Source organism: Diabrotica virgifera, chromosome 1 (genome assembly GCF_917563875.1).
Source record: "Diabrotica virgifera virgifera chromosome 1, PGI_DIABVI_V3a".
In the NCBI taxonomy this organism is placed as follows: Eukaryota; Metazoa; Arthropoda; class Insecta; order Coleoptera; family Chrysomelidae; genus Diabrotica; species Diabrotica virgifera.
This window is the reverse complement of record NC_065443.1, coordinates 38,347,676-38,371,951: the sequence shown is the minus strand read 5'-3', so window position 1 is coordinate 38,371,951 and position 24,276 is coordinate 38,347,676. Positions and strand designations below refer to the sequence as shown.

The following is a 24,276-nucleotide window of genomic DNA, read 5'->3' as shown; positions in this document are numbered from 1 at the left end:
ACTCTTGTCCCGACCTTTCCCAAGAAAGGTAAAGGATACGATGAATCTTCCTTCATTTTTATATACAAGCCGCAAAAACAACTTCGACTCGAGACTCTGAACTCTCAGACCTACTTTTACTTTTCCTTTAAGCGCCTTACAATTGATTAATAACTGTCTTCCTTCGCCCGGGACCCGCTCGTCTGTCTCATTCTAGAGGGAATACCTTTTGCAACTTTTCGGGGATCTCTCTTTCATCATCTTTTTGTTGAATGAACAGAACAACTTCCGGCAAATATATGAGTGAAGATTTGTGGCGAAAAAGGTCATTTAACTTGTAATATAATGCATAATTTTACATACTTTTTTGCTGATTAAAAAATTAACTTGAGGAAACAAAAATTTTCATTAAAGTATAGGAAAAAGTGTGTTTTATCGAATTACTATATAATGTAAATAACACAAGTGGACCATCGTTATCTGTTACGTTACATATTATCTATAATTTTAATTAACTAATATAAGAATGCGTTACAATGCATTATCGAAATGGCTGAGCGACGATAGAAATCTACAACTAGACTCCGACAAAATAGTTACGGCATGGAAAACGTATGTGGAACAACTGTTTACACTGAGCATTGATGATGCTGGCCCTTCTATTGTAAAATCGGAAATGGAGAAAGCTATAAAGGGTCTTAAAAACAACAACAGACCAGGTAACTATAACCTACAAGGAGAAGTATTGAGAATACTATACGAAGCAAACTGTCAATTTCTCGACTCCCTCGTCAGACTTTTTAATAATGTTTATAACAGTAGGGAGTTTCCTGAAGACTGACTGCAGTCAACTTTTGTCGCCATACCGAAAAACCCAAAAGCAAAGTCTTGTGATCAACATCGTGTGTTAAGTCTAATTAATCACATTACAAAGGCATACACTAGGATTATATATGTTACGGTCAATGATGTAAATTGGTCATTGACTTTAATGGCCGGCCATTGTCGTGAATGTCCATTTTCCTTGGTTATTAACGACAATGCCCGGCCATTAACGACAATAACCTTAAATATTGGCCAATGTTGTAAAAACTTAACGTAAAATTAGATTTTTCATCAATAACCTGGCAATAACGACAGTGGCCAGAAGCAAATGGCCAATGTTGATAAATCGATGCCTCAGAAGCCAATCAGTGTAAGTCAATAAGTGTTTAAAATGAAATACTAAGATGTTTCTGAAAGTAGTTGCAGAAATATAAGTACATAGTTATTAAAAACAAATAAAACGTCTTTATTTATCATAATATGGGTAACATATTCATAAATACAAACAAGGAAATAATAATATTTTTATATACAGCATGGTGCAAATGAAAGGAATAAATTCGTTATTTCGTAAACCGGTGACTTTAAAAAAAATCCCGAAACAGGTCGATTTTTATTTTGAAATTATGATATTTTGGCATATATGGCAAACTAGTGACGTCATCCATCTGGGTGTGATGACGTAATCGATGATTTTTTTAAATGACAATAGGGGTTGTGTGCTACCTCATTTGAAAGGTTATTCAATTCTCTATTCAGTAACATAAACACTTACATAATTAATTATAAAGGGTGTCCAAAAAAATTTTTTTTAATTAAATTATTTAACAACAAAAAGAAGATTGGATGTAATTTATTTAATTAAAAATACATTTTACTGCTGTCATGAATCAGAAAAAATATTTATTTTACAAATAAACAATGGTTTTTCGCTTAAATTAATGTTTATTGTTTAAACTTCCAAGAGGCAGGTGGCTGGCGGGAGCTGGCTTGATCATTGGATTTCATTCTATAGTGCTTTGTTGTTTTTTTAGCACCCGGTGTCCTCAAAATATTTTTCGCTTCTTTAATTTCATTTATTCGGCTATTGTATTCGTCACAATTTAAAAATTATTTATTGTCATCACGTTTTGACTTGACTATTAACTTTATATTATAATTATTAAAACGAGTGAGCACATCGTTGATATCCATAATAACATTTATTAAATTTTACGAATAATTTAAGCACGAAAACAATACACAATATACATAGTACATGAAGTAAACAATAGTAAACCAATAGTAAACATAACCTATCTTTTAGTCAAAATATCAACATGGGCCGATTAACAACGGGCATTGTCGACATTGGCCGGGCAATGATAGAAATGTTATCAAGAATTTAAAATTATCATCAATGTCCAGTTTCTATGGACAATAACGTTAATATCCGGCCATTGTCGACAATGACCAATTCAACCGGCCATTGTCGATATTGGCCGGCCAATAACGTTATTGGCCGGATTTACGTCATTGTCCGTAACATATACAATAAAATAAGCAAAAAATATGAGGATAACATCGCAGTTTGGGTTTCGTAATACTCTTGACATAAGAGAAGCACTTTTTAGTCTGCAGATATTCATCCAGAGCTGCAGGAATAGGTATGAACAAAGACGTGTATATATGCTTGTATACCCACCCAAAAGCATTCGATAATGTAAAGCACGAAAAGATAATTGAGGTACTCGACAGAGACATTCGAACAATAGCGAGTATCTATTGGAGTCAAACTGCCAAAGTGAAAGTAGGATCTAAATTAACCAATAAAATTGAAATCAAGAAAGGGTACGACATGGCTGTATCTTGTCTCCTATTCTCTTATAAAAATATACTCGGAAGAAGTATTTAAGACAGCACTAAACGAAAGCATAGAAGGCATAAAGATAAATGGAGAAATAATTAATAACACAAGGTATGATGACGACACTGTAATTCTCGCGAGTATCATGGAGGAGCTGAGTTGCCTGATGGGTAAGACACAAAGAAAAACTGCACAATACGGGCTCAAACTGAACACTACAAAAACCAAATGGATGCTGGTGGGCATCCACCAAGTGCAGAGATTGGGGGATTTCTCAGTAGGTTGTGAATACTTTTCAGATCATCAGCCAATAATCCTGGAGCTCAAGATGGTGAGGGATCAGAGGCAGGTACAAAATGAGGACATTTTACCGTTATTACCTAAACGTATAAAACATAACCTTAAAATAAAATAGAGGAACGTATTCAGCGGATAGACGTGAATATGATGAGGCCAGAAAGTTTTGTTGAGGAACTGCAAATAATCATTATGGAAACCGCCGAGATGAGAGGAGTACGCGAACAGAGAGGTAAGAGAGGGAGTAATAAAAAAGGTAGGCAAGTATGGTTTGATCGAGAATGTGGGAATTTGAGAAAGCAGGTAATGAGTTTCCTAAATATGTTTAGGAAGACGGGTGAAGGATATGTGAGAGATATGTATTTGCCAGTGGCGTAACAAAATCCGTCGGGGACCTCCCGCAGAATTGGAAATGGGGCCCCCTTTAAAAAATTACTAAATGCGACATGTGTAACAAAAACTTCTAAGTGTTATAGCCCAGTAAATGAACGTGAAATACGGCGATACCGTGTAATTTTCAATGTCATCACCAAAGTGGTCCAGTCAATACGTTTCGAGTTATTTACTAGTGAAAATATTCAACACTGTTCAACAACAAACCATATTTTCAGGCGTTTTTTCGCAAATATCTCAAAAATTAAGTATTCGTAAGTTAGCAAAAATGTAGCTTATACAAAAATGAAGTCTATCGACCAAGTAACCGCAAATTTGTAGCTCCTGAAAAATTGTTCTTATTCGTCAAATTTCAAATCGAATATTTCAACGTGAAATAACCAAAAAATGAAGCATTTTTCGGGGAAAACTCATTAAAACTTTTTAAAAGTGTTCAAAAAAAGTTTTAGGTATTTTTACTTTTTATAAAAATTTCTATATCATTAAAACTAAGCGAGTTACGCTCATAATACAGTTAAACCCTTCTTTGGTAAAAAAAATTGTGAAAATCTCCCCCTAATTAGCACCCCAAATGAAACTAACCATTACCGCTTTACAAATTACTTAACTTTTTTTATATGAACTTTAATTTTAACAGCCATATCTTAACCATTTTTTGTCTTCCGGAAAAACAAAATAAATCCAAAATATTTATAAAAGCAGAACCTACATTTCTTTACTCTTTGAGATTTTTCGTATCAAAAGCGGATCCAAGACCGAATTTTGGAGGGGGCATGAACTTTTTTTATGATACATGTATAGCATAGTTCCCTCACACTTTACCTTGTTCAGCAAAAAGCTAAAAACATTTTTCTCGTAGCAAGCCGGATATATGTGTTTGAAACTAAAAACATTTGAACTGCAAATATATAAATTTATATTATTTTAATTTCTCAAGGAGGGCTCTCTGGATCCTCCCTTGCTAATACTTTTTAAGTTATTTTGAAAAAAGGGCATTTTTCTAAAATAAAGAAACTTTTTTTATTATAAAACCAATTTTTTTCAAAAATAAGAACTTCGAACTTAGGGGGAGATTTTCACGTTTTCTTTTAACAAAAAAAGGGGCAAACTTTATTTTGAGCGTAACTCGCTTAGTTTTGATGCTAGAAGTTTGCTATAAAATGCTATAAAAAATAAAAATAAAAATAAAGCTTGTTTTTAAACATTAAAATAATTTCAATGAGTTTTCCCCGAAAAGTGATTCGTTTGTTGGTTATTACAAGTTCAAATATTCGATTTGAAATTGAACGAATAAGAACAATTTTTCATGAGCTACAACTTTCCTTTTACTGTTTAATGAAGTCTGAATAGACTTCATTTTTGATTTGGTTGTAATATACTGGATGAATGTTAATGACATCCGATACTTTTCATCTTTTGACAAAAGGGACATGTGCCGATTCTTTTGTTTAGAATTTAAATGCACAAGTGCATCCACTTAGGGCATACTAATCCAATTTAAATTTCAAAAACCGTCTGCCGTCCGATATTATTTATGAGTTTTTAGTTTTTAGTCTTTAAACTCATGAAAGCTAATTCACGCACGATTTAGTTTTATTTTCATTTTATGTAGTGCAGTGCTTAAGTAAACCTCTCGTCTGTTGAAATAATTTTGGTTTGTGAAAATACTTTTTATAATGGATAAATGGTCAATAAAAAATGTTAAGGTGGGTAAAAATTTTTACTAACGTGTGGATATTGAAATATAGTATTGAATTTGTTTTAGACCAAATCAAATAATAAAAAAAAATATTGCTGAAAAGCAGCCATGCTTCTGAACAACTGGTAATTAGTAGTAGTAAAATAATTAAGACTTCACTATATAATATACGGGTGTTTTATTACTAATTTGACATATTTTAACTATATTATAATGATGAGCTTATACAGTGTGAAAGGCACTTATGGAATAAAATTATTTGTGTCCTTGTTTTAAAGAATTATAAAAAACGCTGGGACCCGTCGATTTTAATATATAAAAGTGCACTTTTTAAATATAAATTTAAATTTACAGCCTTATATATTTTTAAATTTTTAGAAGCTGCTTAACAACCAATTTTAACGAAATATAATTAACAATAATACAGGATGAAATTTTGAAATTAGAAAGTATCTACTTATGGAATAAAATTGTTTGTGTACTTATTTTAGAAAATTATTAAAAAATTCTGTGACCCGTTAACTTTTAAATTCAAATGGGCGCTTTATAAATATAGATTTAAATATACAGGGTGCGTCACGGAAGTCTAGCATAGTCCATGATCTTTAGTTTTAATGAATCATCCAGTATATTTTTTTGTTATTAGAAGCTACTTAACAACCTCATCTCAAAAAAGTGTATTATGTAGGTTCTATTATGAATAATACAAGGTGAATTTTGAAATTATTTAAAACTTTCGTCAAGACATTAGATACAAAACCCAATATATATTAGTAGTTTCTAAATCAAACTTCTAAAAATACAGGGTGTTTCACTAAAATGGACAAGATAATGTACTATGCTAGACTTGCGTGAATCACCCTGTATATTCAAATTTATATTTAAACAGTGCATATTTGAATTTAAAAGTTGGGGTATCCTAGGGTTTTTATAATTTTTTAAAATAAGGACACAAACTACATTATTTCATAAGTGGTTCCATACATTATAATTTCAAAAATCTCACCCTGTATTATTCATAATTATCATACATTATATAATTCATTGAAATCAGGTTGCTAAGCAGTTTTTAAAAATATAAAAATATATTCATTTGACGTATCTTGCTGAGATTGCTAAATCCTTATTGGTTAATTGATGTTTATTAAGAATAAAATTGTAAAATAAAACAATTAATAATTTAATAAATAATAAATGATTTAATTTCTGTTCGATAGATAATTAAGAATGATATCACCTGTCTTACAGGTTATATATTTGTCTACACTTTAACCACAGGTGTACACAGAATATATGTATAACGTTACTCAGAATAAGGTAGTCATTTGTAGAATACCAAATGTAAAGTTCAAAAGATTTTCCAGATTTATCGGACATGAGATGTAGTTAAATCGGTTCTTTTTTGTAAAGTTCTATCAAATCTAATATCTTAAACAAAACCATTTCATCAAAACATGCTATACCTAATTATATTTATGATTTTTTTGAGGAATGTAATGGTACTATTGAGCATGTGTACAATGCGACAAGCCAGAGCTGGCGCGTGACCTTGAGCGAAAATACACAGCGATAAATACAAAATACGAGAAGGTCAGCCGCCACTACTCACTTGTCGCATTGTATCTATTTACGATGAAGTTGCATAAAAAATTTGTCAAGAGAGTGTTAGAGTATGAGGAAGGACGTCTGATTAAATTTTTGCTTCAGGATATGATAAGAGCTAACTGTGGTTGGAGAAGAGATTGGTAAAACTTGGGAGAGAGATGAAGAGTGGAATTTAACACAGAGTGGGAAAATTGAAAGTTTTGGGAGGATAAGTTGGAACAGATGATAGGAGCCATTCGTGTTGGGATAAGGGAAAGAGCATTTGAGAGATCAACTAGATCAAATTTCTGCAATCATTATAGAGAGTTAATGGGACTCGGCTTTGACATGGGTTAAATGAGGGATGAGTTGAGTTTTAATGATATAAGGTGGATATTCAAGATTAGATGTGGAGTATTGTATCTCAATGGTAGACCTGGTAGGGCTGATGATGGAAAAAAGTGTGCTTTGTGTAATGAGAGGGAGGTGGAAGATATTTTGCATTTCATGGGACGATGTCCGATACTACGTGAATACAGAATGAAGTGGTTCAGAAAAAGGAGATTAGATAGGGAAGAATTGTTGGATCTTATGAGAGGTTTAGGCTGGAGGGAACTGGTTGGATATGCAAGGGATGCATGGAAGTATAGATACAATCTAGTGTTGGAATATAAATATTAGACTCATGACATTCTATTCTTCTCCTTCATGTATTGTGCCTCTTCGCCAGTTCTTAACCGATTTTGAGCTTATATTCACGACATTCTAATAAGTAAAGTTTAATCTATACTTCTCAATTAATGAGTGACCTTTTATGCTTTATTAAATCTTAATAAATATTAAATTTAATTGTGTTTATATGTTTATTTTAGTACATAATACTTTATAAAATTTCATTATGTATTCTGGTGCCTGGTGTAAGCTTATCCCAGCAAGGGAATTTCACTGAAAACTATGATAGTTATCATTTTTTTCATATTCATTAGTTATATTTTTTATTAATAATTGTTAATTCTATTGTTAGTTATAGAAAAAATGTTGATTTATATTTTGGCCAACCCCCCAGACGACCAACGGTCATGGGGGAAAATGTTTTATTAGGTGAGCTATTATGTTACTTTAAGCATTACTGTAGTTAAAAGCAATAAACATTTCTGAATCTGAATCTGAAATGGATGCTGGTAAGCAAAACCCAACAACGAGCAACACTACTGCTATTAGACAATATAGGAATTGAACACGTGGATGCGTAAACTTACTTAGGAACAACAGTTAATTTAAGTGGAGATCAAGCAAAAAGCGAAAGAGATATGTATAAGAACAGAAAAAGCAAGAGCGTCGTTCAGAAGCAGGAAGCAAAATTTTTAACTCTAATAGCCTTCCTCTCAAAATCCGACTTCTCAAATGTTATATATTTCTGGGTTTGTTATATAGGCTGGAGGAGTGGACAATGCAACATTAATGAAGAAAGTAGAGGCCTTCAAAATGTGAACTATAAAGAAACTGTATAATTGTGGTCAATATACCACAATTGAGTTGGGAGCAATCATCCCTCAATTTTTTAATACCGAGTTTTTTATTTCATAAATATACGGTTTCTACTGTGGATGCTTGATACTTTGGGAGAGATCGTTTTTTGGAGTTTTTTTTTTATTAAAGGGACACACTTTGAAGGTATATTTTTTTTATGTATTTATTTGCATAAACGAATATAAGTAGTAGAGATTTTGACGAAACCTGCACCTGATTTTGCAGTTTTGCAATTTAGCAGCTGCTATAGAAAACAAATTTAAAACTAATAGACGGAGAGGCAGCGCTGAAAAATCTATCTGCGGTCGGTCAAGCGAAACGTAGAACAGGGGTTACTGAGAGGGTATCAAAGTTGCTTTCCTACGAAGGTAATTATTTCCATTTACTAAGGCTGAAAGTCAGTACACACATTATAAATAAAAGTTATTATAGTGGGTCAGCTGTATGACGGGACAGAGCCGGTCGGTCGGCCCCAATAGTCGATTGAGGAAATAAAGCATTTTGGCTCGCAATTTTTTCGTCCAGCATGGATTTACTTGAAATTTTCACAGAAGGTAGGGAATAGTCCAAGGATCATTTTATATATCATGCCGCTATCATATGCTAAAATCTTGGGGGTGGTTGCCACCCCATCTCGGGGGTCGAAAAAATCGACTTTTTTAGAGGGTTTTTTGAGAATACCTCGAAAAATATGCATTTAATCAAAAAAACTGTAGATACCGAAATTGTATCTTTTAGTAACACAAACCAAATTCTTTTCCTATAATATCTTTAAGAGCATTACAAACCGAGATACGGCATGTTAAAGGTTATAGACTAAGAGCCGCTATAGGTGAAATTTCTTAATCATTTTAGGCACGATGGGACCCTATAACTTAAATAGTAGAACCTAAAAGAAAACGTTTGAACACTGTGCCGTCACTTTTCAGTGGCACATGCGTCGACAGTGGCGCATCAAACTTTCCACTCATGGACGGGATAAATAAATTAAAAGTTACCCTCCCTTACTAACAGAATTACATTTTTTATATTTTTTTAAGTTCTATGTGATTAACACATAGGATTCAGCGTAATTTTAATCCACCACCCCCTTCACCCTGCCCCCACCATCAAAAAGTTCATTTTTTGTTTTTATTTTTTTTGTTGGGATGCAATCAATTTTAAAATTTCAAAAAATTCACACGCATAGCTGAGGCTTTTATAAAACAAGCCTATTTTTTATAGACCCATAGGTAGAGTGTACATAACATCAAAAAATTAAAAGGGATTTTTTTTTCCAAAAAAGCGTATAACTTCTTTTGAGGAACAGCTGCAGGTCTAATTTTTTCTTAATCTTGTGTGTTTTATCAAACACTATATTTTTAATTTTTTTCAGATTTTTCCGTAAGGCTCCCCACCTTCAAAAATCCGAAAAACTGTTTTTTGGGGGGTTTTGGGGGATTATCCCTATTTTATAGACTTCATAATATATCAAATCAATTTTGTTTTTATAGGTTATATGTAACTTGAAGTAACTGAGTCCTTTAGAATATTTAAAAATCAGAAAAACACGTTCAAACCCCCCAAAACCCCCTTAAAAAACAGTTTTTTGGATTTTTGAAGGTGACCAGCGTTACAGAAAAATCTGAAAATTACGATGAATCTTATGTCTTAATCACATAGAACTTAAAAAAATGAAAAAAATTTAATTCTGATAATGAGGAAGGGTATTTTTTAATTTATGTATCCCGTCCATAAGTGGAAAGTTTGATGCGCCACTGTAGACGCATGTGCCACTGAAAAGTGACGGCACAGTGCTCAAACGTTTTCTTTTAGGTTCCACTATTTAAGTTATAGGGTCCCGTCGTGCCTAAAATGATTAAGAAATTTCACCTATAGCGGTTCTTAGTCTATTAGCTTTTTCGTCAAATGCACAATTTGAAATATTTAAAGCCAAATAATGGGAAAAATTTGCATTAAGAAAAACTTAAAAAAATCTTTTTTCAAGCATACAATTAGACCTTTCAAAAAAAAAATAATAAAAAGTTTCTAGCATGAAAATTAAGCGCCTTACAAAAAAATGTCGGTACCTGCTTTTCTCTACGAAAAAATCAGTGAAAACAACCCCCTAACTACCTACAGGTGAAGACCAATTTTGAATTAGGAAGGTAGGTTAGAGGGTTGTTTTCACTGATTTTTTCATAGAGAAAAGCAGGTACCGACATTTTTTGATTAAAGTCGCTTAATTTTCATGCTAGAAACTTTTTATTATTATTTTTTGAAGGTCTAATTGTATACTTGAAAAAATATTATTTAAGTTTTCCTCGAAAAATGCAAATTTTTCCCATTATTTGGCTTTGACTATTTCAAATTATGCATTTGACGAAAAAATCTAACTTTTAACATGCCGTATCTCGGTTTGTATTGGTCTTAAAGATATTATTGGAAAAGAATTTGGTTTGTGTTACTAAAAGATACAATTATGATATCTACAGTATTTTTGATTAAATGCATATTTTTCGAGATATTCTCAAAAATCCCTCTAAAAAAGTCGATTTTTTCGTCGAAAAATATTAGTTTTACGAAGAAAATGTAAAAAACCATTTTTTTGTTAGAATCACTTTTTCCATCGAATTACATGGTAATAAAAAATTCCCACCCCCGAGATGGGGTGGCAACCATCCCCAAGGTTTTAGCGTATGATGGCGGCATGATATAGAAAATGATCCTTGGACTATTCCCTACCTTCTGTAAAAATTTCAAGTAAATCCATGCTGGACGAAAAAATTGCGAGCCAAAATGCTTCATTTCTTCAATCGACTATTGGGGCCGACCGACCGGCTCTGTCCCATCATACAGCTGACCGACTATAATAACTTTTATTTATATTTAATTTAGAATGTGTGTACCTACTGATTTTCAGACTTAGAAAATGGAAATAATTATTACCTTCGTAGGAAAGCAACTTTGATACCCTCTCAGTAACCCCTGTTCTACGTTTCGCTTGACCGACCGCAGTATGTTTCTCTACACACTCACAGTAATCAACTGTGAAAAATCTAGCTTTAGTAAATTCAAATAGATTTTTCAGCGCTGCCTCTCCGTCTATAACCCATATCTTCATTATCTCATGTACACTGAAATACGCCTTGAAGCTCTGGTAAGTGGCAGAAGTGATGATGATATTCAAACCTAGAACGAAGAAACCAATACACGAAGTATTGTCATGTAGGCCTACGGCCTATATATCACTAATATCACTACTTCCCGAGATATCAAAACTTTATGAAAAGTTGCTACCTCAAATGGCTTAAATCAATAATCGAAGAAAGAAAACTCATTCTATCTCATCAAGTTGGATTTAAATAAGCCCTTCATTAATGTGAGTCTTGAAACTGCTTTCTTGTGTCATATCTTAGTTGAATATTAGGTTTATATGGGATTAAGCCACAACTGGTTGCAATAAAAATTACATTGTAAAAGTGTTTCGACTTCCACTCCTGAAATCATTAAAAAAAAATTAATGTGGAGTAGAGCGAAAATAGACACATCAAACAATTTATAAAATGTAATTTTCAGTAATAATTACACGAGAGCTCTAAAATTATCGATTTGTATCTCGAGTGACACTTTGACAGTTTTAATTTCACGACCTGAAGGGGAGTGAAATTATGTCAAAGTGTCACCTCCCCTGGAGGTGGAGTGGGGGTAACTTTAAAATTATAGAAATCCCCATTTGTTATTGAAGAATTTAATTGTTTACTTAAAAATAAGCAACTTTTATCTGAGACATTTTTTCGAATTGTGGATAGATGTCGCTATAATCGGAAACAACGATTTATCGTGATACCATAGGTAAATTATAGAAACGATCTAATATCTCAAGAAATACACATCCAAATAAAAAATCAAAAAATACTTGTTTAATATTTTTCAAGATTTATCGAATAACATCAAACACGACTCTTCACTACATCCCCTGCTGGTGGGGTGGGGGGTAACTTTAAAATCAAATAGGAATTCCCATGTTTTATTGCAGATTTGGATTCCTCATGAAAAATAAGTAATATTTATTCGAAACATTTTTTAGAATTGTTGATAGATGGCGCTAATAAATAGTGTTTTAGTCTCCAAAAAGTCTCCAATAAGAGTTGCTTATTTTTACATAGGGAATCCAAATCTGCAATAAAAATTGGGGGCTCCTATTTAAGATTTTAAAGTTTCCCCCCACCTCACCTCCAGGGGGTGGAGTGGAGAGTCGTATTTAGTGTCATTCGATAGATTTTTGAAAAATATTGAACACATATTTTTTGGGTTTTTTATTTGGAAGTGTATTTCTCGAGATATTAGACCGTTTCTATAATTTACCTATGATATCACGATAAATCGTTTTTCTGATTATAGCGCCATCTATCCACAATTCGAAAAAATGTCTCGAATAAAAGTTGCTTATTTTTACGTAAGCAATACAAATATGCAATAACAAATGGGGGTTTCCATTTAAGATTTTAAAGTTACCCCACCTCACCTCTATGGGATGGAGTGGGGGGTCGTGTTTAGTGTCATTGGATAGTTTTTTGAAAAATTGTGAACACGTATTTTTTAGAAGACTAATTTGTTTCACGTATTTTTCAGTTTTTCGATCCAATCTTCATTTCGCGAGTTATTCGATCGTCCCGCGAATTATTCGATCGTCCCAGGGCGACGAGTTCCACCCTGAGCAACAGGTACCTCGGAGACCATCGCTGTCATGAAATTCGTGTTCAGTGACCTCCAAAACCACCAAGTATAAAAATTCAACTCATTTCCGTCTATATTACCTGAGTCCTAAATTTTTCATTTTCCATCTCTTCGAGATGCACTATGCACTAAAATGCATTTTCTTATACTTAAAACGTTGTACTCTTTCGAAATTGAAGGTGTTGACCGTCACATTTTGTCCTATCCTGTCTCTTCGTGTCGTTCTATTTATACACATATATTTCATCTTCTCTTCATTAATCCTCAGCCATACTTCGCTTGTTGTTGCTCCTTCCACCTTGGTGAAAATGGCTTTTGTGGATAGGATGGAGTCTCCAACGAGATCAATGTCATCTGCGTAAGCTAGTAATAACTGGGGACCTTGAACCGACAGCAGTTCTGTTTTTATTTCGGTCGACCTCATGGATTTCTCTAATACAAGGTTAAAAAGTAGTGGAGATAACGCATCACCCTCTTTGAGTCCACTGTTGATTTCAAAGCTGTCAGACAGTTTATTATTTACACTTATTTATTAAGATAAAAAAGATCAAGGCAGGTTTTCTAAGTATTTACTACTTTTACTTATTTACTTATTTATTACTTTTTCTGCTGCTATTGAAATGTGACCTTATTTCTTTCCATGTTTCTTTCGTGTTCGACGGTTCTCGACTCTAGTTTCCTTAAATTAAAATTTTTCCTTTTTTATGTATTTCTTTGTGTCTTTAATATTATTTACATTTCCATATTCCCTATTACTAGGAAGTGGTCAGAATCTGCATTTGCACCACGATAAAACCTGACATCTTGAATTGTTCTCCACCACTTTTTTTGAAATCAAAATATGATCTATTTGATTACCCTCAGTTGATCCTGGTATTAGCCATGTTACGTTATGCTCTTTTTTGTGTTTGAAGTGTGTGCTCAATATAAATCATGTATCTGTTGCCGCTGCTAGGTTACAAAGCATTCTCCCATTATTATTCGTACTTGTGTGGAGAGTTTCTTTACCAGCTATGTCTTTGTTTATGTCTTAATTTCCTATCATTGCATTGAAATCGCCTAGTAAAATTAATATGTCTTTTTTGGGTATGTTTTCATATTATCTCTTTGAGTTTCTTGTAAAAATGTTTTTCTTTCTCTTTCGCATTCTCAGTCGGAGCATATGCATTAAGGAATGTTAAATTAGCTTGCTTGTTGTTTATTCTGACATAAGATAATCACCACATATTGCTTTGAAATATATCACATCGTGCCTTATTGTGTATTTCTTTTCACATTGTGTATTTCTTTTTTACTATTGCTCCTTGGTCTTTCCATCTAATTTCTTGTAGAGCTAAGATTTCGATCTTGTATTTTTCCATTTCATTCGCTAGTTCTTCCATTTTACCGGCCCGTAATAAAGTTTTAATTTTCCATGTTCCTATTCTTATGCTGTTGTTTTTTCTTTTATTTCGTTTTCTTTTGTTTTTTGTTTATTCTTACACTCTTTACAACCATTTCCTTATTTATAGCCAATTTTTGTTCCTGATTTTATCAGTTGCTGTACTCTTCCTTAGTTTTTTTAATTATTGTTTAGTTTTGTTATTTTCGCTATATTATCTTCTGTACTTCGGCTTACCATGGGAGGGATCTTTCGCTAACTTTTCTATGTAGTCTTATCTTTGTTTTCCTGTGATTTACTGTGTCCTCCAATTATTTTTACCAGTGGGCATATATCTTTTGCCGGTTTATTTAGAATTTGTCTGTTGAGTTTCTTGTCCGTTTAGAAATAGTTATAAATCTAATGTAAGTCAGAATCCCTACTACTTAAATTCTGTTATGCAAATAAATGCATAAAAAATATACCTGCAAGTGTGCCCTTTATTAAAAAAGCTGCAAAAAACGAACTCTCTCAATGTATCAAACATCCACAACAGAAACCGTATATTTATGAAATAAAAAACTCGGTGTTAAAAAATTGAGGGATGATGGCTCCCAACTCAATTGTGGTATATTGACCACACGAGTCCGTTACATTTTCTAAAAATAATGTCCTAAAAAGGTGAAAGGAATATCTAAAATGCGTGAGAAATTCAAACACGTGGATGGAGCATCTTTTATCTCCAGACCCCAATTTGACATAATAAGCTTTTTTCAATGGTCTAGATAAATATATTAAATAATGAAATGTGATACATATAGGTCGCTGTGAAGGGTGTAATTTTTTGAGAGGTATTGGTGTAGATAGGGGACTAAATGGTTTTTTTTGTATCAATTGTAACGCCGAAAAATGGCGTAAAATAATGCTTCTAAACGACTAAAAATATAGATATATAGATATGTCCCCATTCACACGGCATTCACCCAGAAGAGCAGATGATTACTGTACTTTTAATCAGTGTATATTCGTTGCGTCTGCTTGCTGTTTAATATCTGTTACTACTTACTACTTACTGTTCATCGAAATAATTATATTATTTCTTAGAAAAGAACTATTTTCGCAAAAAATTGTCTTTTTACTCTTTTCTTGTTTCTTGCGTTTAAGAATATTGGCGACCAGTCGCATGATCTTTACTTTGTCCGCAGAGAACCTAAATATGTAATGTCGTCGTGCTGACTCCACACCATTGGCAGATATTTTTAAGACAGGATATTCTTCGCCGTCCAGGACTAATGTTACCTTTTATTTTCCCCTGAATAATAATTGGATGTAGTAGTTTCTATTTCTGATTGCTTATCACTATCACTTGGGCAAAGTACTAAAATTTGCTTCTTTTTATGATATTCAGAACCTCTCTTTCTTGATTTGGACCTGGCAAAATATCCATGATTCGTGACAATTCTTTAGATAGAATAGAATAGAAATATGCTTTATTGCCACTGAAAATTTTTACAATTTTATGGACAAAGCTTACATACAGTCAAAAGAAAAACATAATATAAATAACAAATAACAACTACAATTTACTAAAATTAGATAAATCGTCAACAATGTACAGTATAAGATATAAAAGCTAAGACAAAAACAATTTATTGCAAAACATATATAAATTGCAAATTGAACATACAAAAATAAAATAAAATAGGTACAACATAAGGAACTGACAAGTTTATGCTACTGCGCATGGAACCCAATTTTCTTAGTTATTCATTAAGAAATTCTTCTATTGAATAATATGGTCTTTTGGATAGATAGGCTTTTGTCATTTTTCGGAACTTAGGGAAAGATGTTGCAGATTTAAGTTGTAACGGAAGATGATTGTACAGTTTCTTTGCGGAATATAATATAGATTTCTTTACTAACTCAGTGGATGGAATCGGTAAATAAATATCAAAGATTGAATTTCTGGTGGAGTAAAGATGATTGGGCCTTGATGGAAAGACATGAAGGTGTTTACGAATTAAACAAACCGTTTCTAGAATATATAAAGATGGAAGTGTTAAAATTTCGTGATCTCTGAAGTAACTTCTGCAATGTGTAGATCTTCTGAGGCCAAACAAATATCTTATTGCTCTTTTTTGCAATCTAAAAATGACATCAAATTGAGCAGCTGTACTAGAACCCCAAAAAGGAAGACCATATCGAAGATGAGACTCGAACAACGAAAAATATGTTATTTTAGAAGATGCTAAATTGAGTTCCCTTGAGACAGATCGTATTGCATAGCAAGCTGAGGCGAGTTTCTTACTTAACGAATCGATATGAAGGGACCATTTGAGGTTGCTGTCTAGAAAAATACCAAGAAATTTTACAGAATCAACGGTACTGATCTGGCTGTTATGAAGTGGCAAAGGTTGAAGAGCTCCTTTATAGGATAATGCTACTGTTTTATTTACGTTAAAAGAGAGTAAATTAGAGTCAGACCAGGTCTTTATCGTCAATAGATCCGAAGTTATAGTTTCATGAAGAGATGCAATAGTTGAGTTGCTCCAAGTGATACTGGTATCATCAGCAAAAAGAAAAATTTTCCCATTGATTTTTAAATTAGTAATGTCATTTATAAAGATAAGGAACAGTATAGGACCCAATACTGAACCTTGTGGTACTCCACAGACGATGTTTTTGAGACTAGAGTCAGTATCATTTGCTCTAACTAGTTGTTTCCGATTATTCAAGTAGGATTGGAACCAGTTCAAAGAAATACCTCGAATTCCATAGAAATTTAGTTTTGTAATCAAGATGTCGTGATTTACACAATCAAAAGCTTTGGCATAGTCGCAGAAAACAGTGGCAGTATAAAGATTATTGTTTAGTGCTTGGTAAACCTCATGTAGTACAGAAAACATGGCATCAGTGGTACATTTATTTGTTAAAAAGCCGAACTGATTTTGTGATAAAATGTTGTTATCAACGATAAAGGACATAAGTCGAGTTTTAATGAGTCTCTCAATAATTTTGGAGAGTACCGGTAGTAAGGCAATAGGTCTATAGTTGCAGGCATCAGATTTTTCGCCACCCTTATGAAGAGGAATAATAATGGCTGTCTTTAGGCACTCTGGAAATTTACCTTTTTCGAAGGAATCATTAATTAGTGAGAGGAGGATTTCCAACACATTTTCTGTAAGATTAGAGAAAATTTTTATAGATAGTCCATCAGTACTACAGGATGATTTGCTTTTGATACAATTGATTGTTTGGATAAGTTCAGAGTTATCGACTGGTCGTAAAAAGAATGAATTCGAGACCTGTCTTGAATTAGGAAGATAGGAAATAGGATCTTGTTGCGGCAAAATTGTTGATGTTATATTTTTACTCACATTAACGAAGTAGTCGTTTAGACTTTCAGGATTTGGAAGGGAAAATGATTGAGCTGTGTGAGTTTTATTTCGAAGATCGTTTATTATAGACCAAGTCTCTTTTGCAACACTTTTAGAGCTTCCCAGACGATTTTGATAATAGGCTTTTTTAGCTGACCTGACAAGTTTTAGATATGTTGTCCTGTACTTCATGATATATTCAGTGACAGCAACATTGGTAGTAAATTTCTTGATGTATAGTAGTGAACGCATATTCTTAGCTGATATGCGAATACCTTTCGTAACCCAAGGTTTCCGATGTTTTGGCTTAATAGGAATTAAAGGAAATGCCTTATTGAAGATGTGGAGAAGCTTATCTAGAAAAACACTGAAATTATAGTCCACGTCTATAGAAGGAAATTGCCACTCAGAAGTTAAGCATAAATTTTGGAATTTACGAAAATTCCGGGCGGAAAAAATCCTACCTAAACGTCGGGTTTTTGAGGAGGGTTTGCTGAAGATGTTAAACTTCGTATACACTGCTTCATGATCAGATAGTCCCGCATTAATAACTGTAGAGCAGACATCAAGGGGTGAGAAATCTGAGACAATATAATCGATTATGGTAGATGTAGTTTTTGTAATCCTTGTAGGAGAATCAACGTGCATTGAGAGACCATACGATTCAAATATGTTTGCCAGGGACACTTGGGTAGCACTAGCAGCAGCATAATTAATGTTAAAATCACCACATAGAATTTTTCTGCTTTTATGAGGCAGGTCATCTAACAAATTTAGCAGGTTCTGAAAAAATAGTTCCACGGTAGAATCAGGTGATCTATAAATGCAAATAATGTAAAGATTAAGATTTTTATTATAAACTAAGGAAAACTCAAAGAAGGATTCACTTAACAAAAAGTCATATTTTGTTACCAGAGAAAAATCATTATTTCTAGAGAGAATCAGGGTGCCTCCATGAGCCGAACTTGGACGATCATACCTGGCAATTGTGGTATATTTTTCTACAAAAAAAGGCTCGTTAACTTCAAGCCAGTGCTCTGTAACCGCAACTATCGGAGGAAATCCTAATTCCTCCAGAAACAAAAACAATTCATCAGTTTTATTTCTTATAGAACGAATATTAATCAGAACCATGCCAAAGTTGTCATCACTAAAATAATTAAAATAATTTGAGGTTTCTAGTCCCTCAGAACACGTCGTGTTGTTTAAAAATTTCGCTTTGGAGAGCCAGTGGAATAATAACTTCGGTGACATTCCCTTGACTTTTGTAGGTGTATAATTCGTTCCGAAGTTAGATAGGACCTATAAGCGGCAAGATCAGCTTCCACTTCAGCTGGACCAATTCCATAGGCATGGTTAAATTCTAGAAGAACTTTTCGTAGTTCTTCAGTCTTAGTAGGTAATCCTTCGGAAGCCAAAAAGAGTTTCACGCTGGTGTTGGTATATCCGTCATAAAATACAGAAGCAGGCTGATCGTGAAGAAAAGCAAGATGTAGTTTAATTGCCTTTAAGATGTCTGGTTCCCTTAATCTTGCAAGAAGATATCGACTGTTCGAGTTATTAGTTAGTCTAACTCTTGGTGGTGTTAAAGGATCCAAATTTATGGATGGTTCCAAAGTATCTTTCTTAACAAAATTGATATGGGAACGGAAAGGCTCTTGAGATTTGCAAATTGTGATGGCCTGCTTGTCTGTAAATATATTGGTGTCTTCAACTTCATTTTTGTTGTTGCTTGGAATGGTAATTGGGTTTTCCAAGCTAACCTGGCTTCTGATGTACTTCGGATTCATATTTTCTTCAGATGAAGTCTTTGGTTCAGAGTGTGGTGATTCTATAGACCATTTAATGTTGACACCAGTTGTAATGTTGACTTTTACACATTGTTTCAGTGAGAGTCCATGTTTTTATTACATGTAGATTGTAGATGTTACGATTCTGTTACAAGCTTACGATACAAGCTTACGATTCTGTTAGCAGAGAAGCATTGTGGGAGACTATGGTAGAAATGGGAGTACCTGGAAAACTGGTACGATTAGCAAAGGTGAGCACGGAGAACGCTTCCGCACGAATCAGAGTCGGCAGCAACACGTCGGAGGAATTCCTCATTGACACCGGACTTAGACAAGGAGATCCTCTCGCCCCCCTGCTGTTTAACTTCGCACTGGAACATGCAGTAAGGAAAGCTCAGCCACAACTGACAAACGGATTTGCCGCCCAAGGATCAAAAATACTATTAGCCGTTGCGGATGACGTGGACACAATTGCACAATCAACCAGAGATGCAAAAGAAGTTTTCACCCTATTCGAGAACGGAGCCAAGGAAGTTGGTCTTAAGGTCAACGAGGACAAGACCAAGTACATGGTGGTTACGAAGAACCCAACACCAAGGGTTAGACAAAACGTAACAATTAATGAATACAATTTTGAAGTCGTCAAAGAATTTAAGTACTTGGGAGCGATCATAACATCTGAAAATAGCTATGAAAAGGACGTGGCAGCCAGGATTATTGCAGGAAACAGGGCATATTACTCGTTAAGGACCCTACTTAAATCCAAAATACTCTCAAGACCAGCAAAAATAAGAGTATATAAGACAATAATTCGTCCCACAATAACGTATGGAAGCGAAACCTGGACTCTGAATCAGCGGGAAACAACAAAATTACTGGTACTTGAAAGAAAGATACTGCGGACTATCAATGGGCCTTGCAGAGAAGAGACAACAGGAGAATGGAGAAGAAGACACAATGATGAACTCCAGACAATATACAGAGATGAAAACATAGTACGCTACATTAAATCAAACAGAATACGATGGGCGGGTCACGTACTAAGATCAAGTGACGAAAGACTTTTAAACGCCACATTCTGGGAAAGGCCCGTTGGAAAAAGGTCAGTTGGTCGCCCAAGAAAGAGATGGAAGGACGCAGTAGCCAGCGATCTACGCAAAATGGGAGTACAGCAATGGGAAATAGCTGCTCAGGACCGACAACAATGGAGGGAAATAGTAAACGCGGCCAAGACTCACATAGAGTTGTAGAGCCAAATGATGATGAGATTGTAGATGTACCAGCATAATAAACGTCTTGAGAGAATTCTCAACGTTCTGTTGGTGAATACATTTTCATCTTCTTAAATAATGGTGTGGCTTGTTATATTTTGCCTTTATTTATTTCCTCATATAAGTAAGTCACATTTTTCATTCACCTAACACAAACATATTTTTATGATTGTATATACTCTCTTTACACATTGATACCCGGGCGCAGATTGAGAAAGTGGCCATCAACTCCTACTATTAAACGTCCGACTTCGGTTTAAAGTCCTTAAAAAGAGGTGCCCAAGAAGAATCATGTCGTCAAACTCCAACGACTGAGCAACGGTGGCTTTGAGAAACAAAGAGTATTAGTGAAAATATATATGTCCTAAGCCTACTTCCACTAGCACGGTTCACTGAATGTTAAACCGTGCTCTGTGAACTATAAAGTGTACTATTTCTAAATACATCTTTCTTCTGTATGAACTAGGCCACCATATTTGGCATTATCTTTCTTAAAGCTGCGGTTTTCTCCTCAACTGTATGTTTTGAGAAACTGACTCGGTCATTGAAGCCCATGCTCGCCTCTTTTTTCGGTATAATTTCAACCCCTTCTAGGTTTAACTTCATATATATATATATATATATATATATATATATATATATATATAATTTCAACCCCTTCTAGGTTTAACTTCATATATATATATATATATATATATATATATATATATATATATATATATATATATATATATATATATATATATTGTTATATTTCTATTTGATATGAAAATTAAAATTTGATAATTATAGACAAAATTCAATTTAATATAAAATATTTTTAATTTTCTCAACCACGGGCATATAAATTTAGAACAACCTGTATACAACAAATTGTTATATTTAATTTTAAGAAGTGATTAAATAAGACTCAAGTGAAATCGTTAATAGGTCATTATCGTTGTTCGTGGAAGGATCGATCATTAGCCGATGCTAAATAAGACTAAGTGGAAATAGAGAATAGGTCATTAAAATTTGTATATAGTAGAAAGTAATTTTAGAATGGGAATTAACTATTTTCTTTGAAATCCATTAAGCATATTTAGAAAGTTTAAAAATTGGTTTTGAGGAATACTGCGAATGAGAGTTGGTGGTGGAATTTTGATTTGTGAATCTGGAAGGGATATTTAGAAAGTAGGGGAATGAATGACAAATAGAGATCAGAATGTTTTGAGCTGTCGAGAAGTGAAGTCGAGTAGTAGACGGTAGTGTACGGAGAGTGAGAAAGCCTGTGTAGTTCCGTGAGTGTGGAGTATCTATCGTAGAACGAGAGGTAGGCCAGGTTGAGAGTAAAAGAACCTCCTTGAGCCAAGAGTTCCCGGTAGCTGATTGCAGTTTCGAAAAAGGTAGAACACAGCATCACGACAGAAGCAGGAAACGAGAGCTATACGAGCTAGTTTCAGAGGAGAACATTACTGGAAGCCAGGACGAGGTTTTGATTGCAGCCAAGGATAGCAGGAAATGGGTCTTGTGTGAAGACATTCTCAGTGCACCAGAAAAAGGTCAGTCTCATTTGTTTGGACATGAATGTATGGGTTTTTCGTAGTAAATACCACATTTAAAATTGAAGAAACATAATCAATAATATCAGAAAAGCTTCATCAAACTTAAATAGAATTGTTGCTAATAAATCATAATAGTTAAATGTTAATAAAAACTTTCAATTGGAAATCAAAAGAAAATAAGATTCCCATGTGTAAATGTTATGTTTAAGAATAATAAGATATAGCAAATATTAAGCAGTGATTGCCATTTAAATAAAATAAACAATATTTTGATTACAATTGTAACCCATATGTGTTATTATTTTACTCTTTTCTTTCCTATCCCGATTAGGAACCATTAAGAAATACTTAGAAGCCACGTATGTAAGTAATTAATTTTATAAAAAGCCCTGAGATTGAAAACATATTGATATGTGATCTGGTAAATTAATTAGATTATTAGTAATGCATTGATTAAATTAAATGACATATAAAATTATCATCTCATATCAATAATCAAGATCACATCAATATATATAATCGGTTTATAACGTTCTACGACGTCTTCCGATTCCCAATCGCCATTGCTCTCGATCGTAGCACATGTCTTCGTTCAAGCCTCTTTCTCCGATTTCCCTATGGATTCCTTCTATCCAGCTTTTCCTAGGTCTTCCTCTCTTCCGCCGTCCTTTTGGTGCCCATCGTAGCACTTGCTTGGGTAATCTGTCTTTAAGACAGATTTAACTTCATAAAGTCCCTATTTCTTTTTCCTTTTAAATGACCCCCTAATTGGCTAATGGCTAGATCATCTGCAAAAGCGATTGTTTTCAGCTCTTCCCCAAACTTTAACTCCAATACTCCGTTGTACATGATGTTCCACATTATCGGTCCCAACACCAATCTCTGAGAAATTCCCTACGTTGTGTCCAGCCATGTTTTACTGGTTACTTTTATTTTTCTATTTAATAGATAGTCACACAGGATGTTTGTTAAATAGGTATATTTATATATTTAGGAATATATCGCACTTTCCGAAGAAAAGTGTAGTAAATCAAATTTTCTTCTATCTTCACTTTTCTACAGGAATAGATTTTCGTATATATATTGCACTATCCCCTGAGAAAACTGTTATAATTTAAGTTCAATAGTTGTTGCCTAGATGGCACAAGAATCACTTTTTCTTGGAACAGGTGCATCGGCATTTTCCGATGAACACAGTAATAAAACGCAGTTATCGTGTTATGCATTGCGGCACTCCGCTGTATTTCTGATCAAAATTGTAATAATTGTAGTTACTACTGTTTTATTTTAGAATTGTTGTAAACTTTAGTTTCGTGTTCTCCTGGTAAAAGTGTAACATTTTGAGTTGCTACTCTGATGATCAACTCCACAGGTGATTCCTTCCAGGAAATCAAAATCAGAATAGAAAATGGTGGAGCAAATTTTAACAAAATGAGCAACGTGCTCAGCACAAGAGATTTGAAGTTGAAGCTAAGAGTTAGGTTGCCTAGGTGCTACGTTTTCTCGACTTTGTTTTATGGAATGGAAGCTTGGACCTTGAATGCGTCATCAATGAGAAAACTAGAAACATTCGAGTTGTGGGTGTACAGAAGAATTCTGAAAATATTGTGGATAGAACACGGCACAAACAAAGAGGTTCTGAGAAATATGAATAAAGAAATGGAAATCTTAAATACCATCAAAACAAGAAAATTAGAATATCGGACATATTACCGTGGAGAGAGATACAACTTGCTATAACTGATTATGCAGGGAAAGATTCAAGGAAAAAGAAGCATAGGCAGACGCAGAATATCGTGATTTCGCAACCTGAGAGAATGTTACGGATGTAGGCGTAGGCCTGGATCCCGCGTACCAAAAAAAGTTTAGAAAAATTAATAGAAAGCTAAAAATTTCTTAATATCTCAACGGTCTCTCTCTCTCTCTCGCTTTCTCTCTCTCACTCTCTCTCTCTCCCTCTCTCCCTCACTCTCTCACTCTCTCTCTCTCTCTCTCTCTCACTCTCTCACTCGGTTTGCAGAAAAAAATTATTTTTCATCAAGACAATGCACCGTGTCATATG

General features: G+C 33.9%; 1 protein-coding gene across 1 annotated transcript in view; it reads left to right on the top strand.

The window, feature by feature from the left end:
* The first annotated feature begins 505 nt into the window (after window positions 1-505).
* The window catches only part of LOC126889696 (uncharacterized), a 35,905-nt gene continuing 12,134 nt past the window's right edge, over window positions 506-24,276 (top strand). The window contains exons 1-2 of the mRNA XM_050658225.1: window positions 506-698; window positions 3,066-3,179. Of these exons, the coding sequence (XP_050514182.1) occupies window positions 506-698; window positions 3,066-3,179 (307 nt within the window). The remainder of the gene's footprint in view (window positions 699-3,065; window positions 3,180-24,276) is intronic.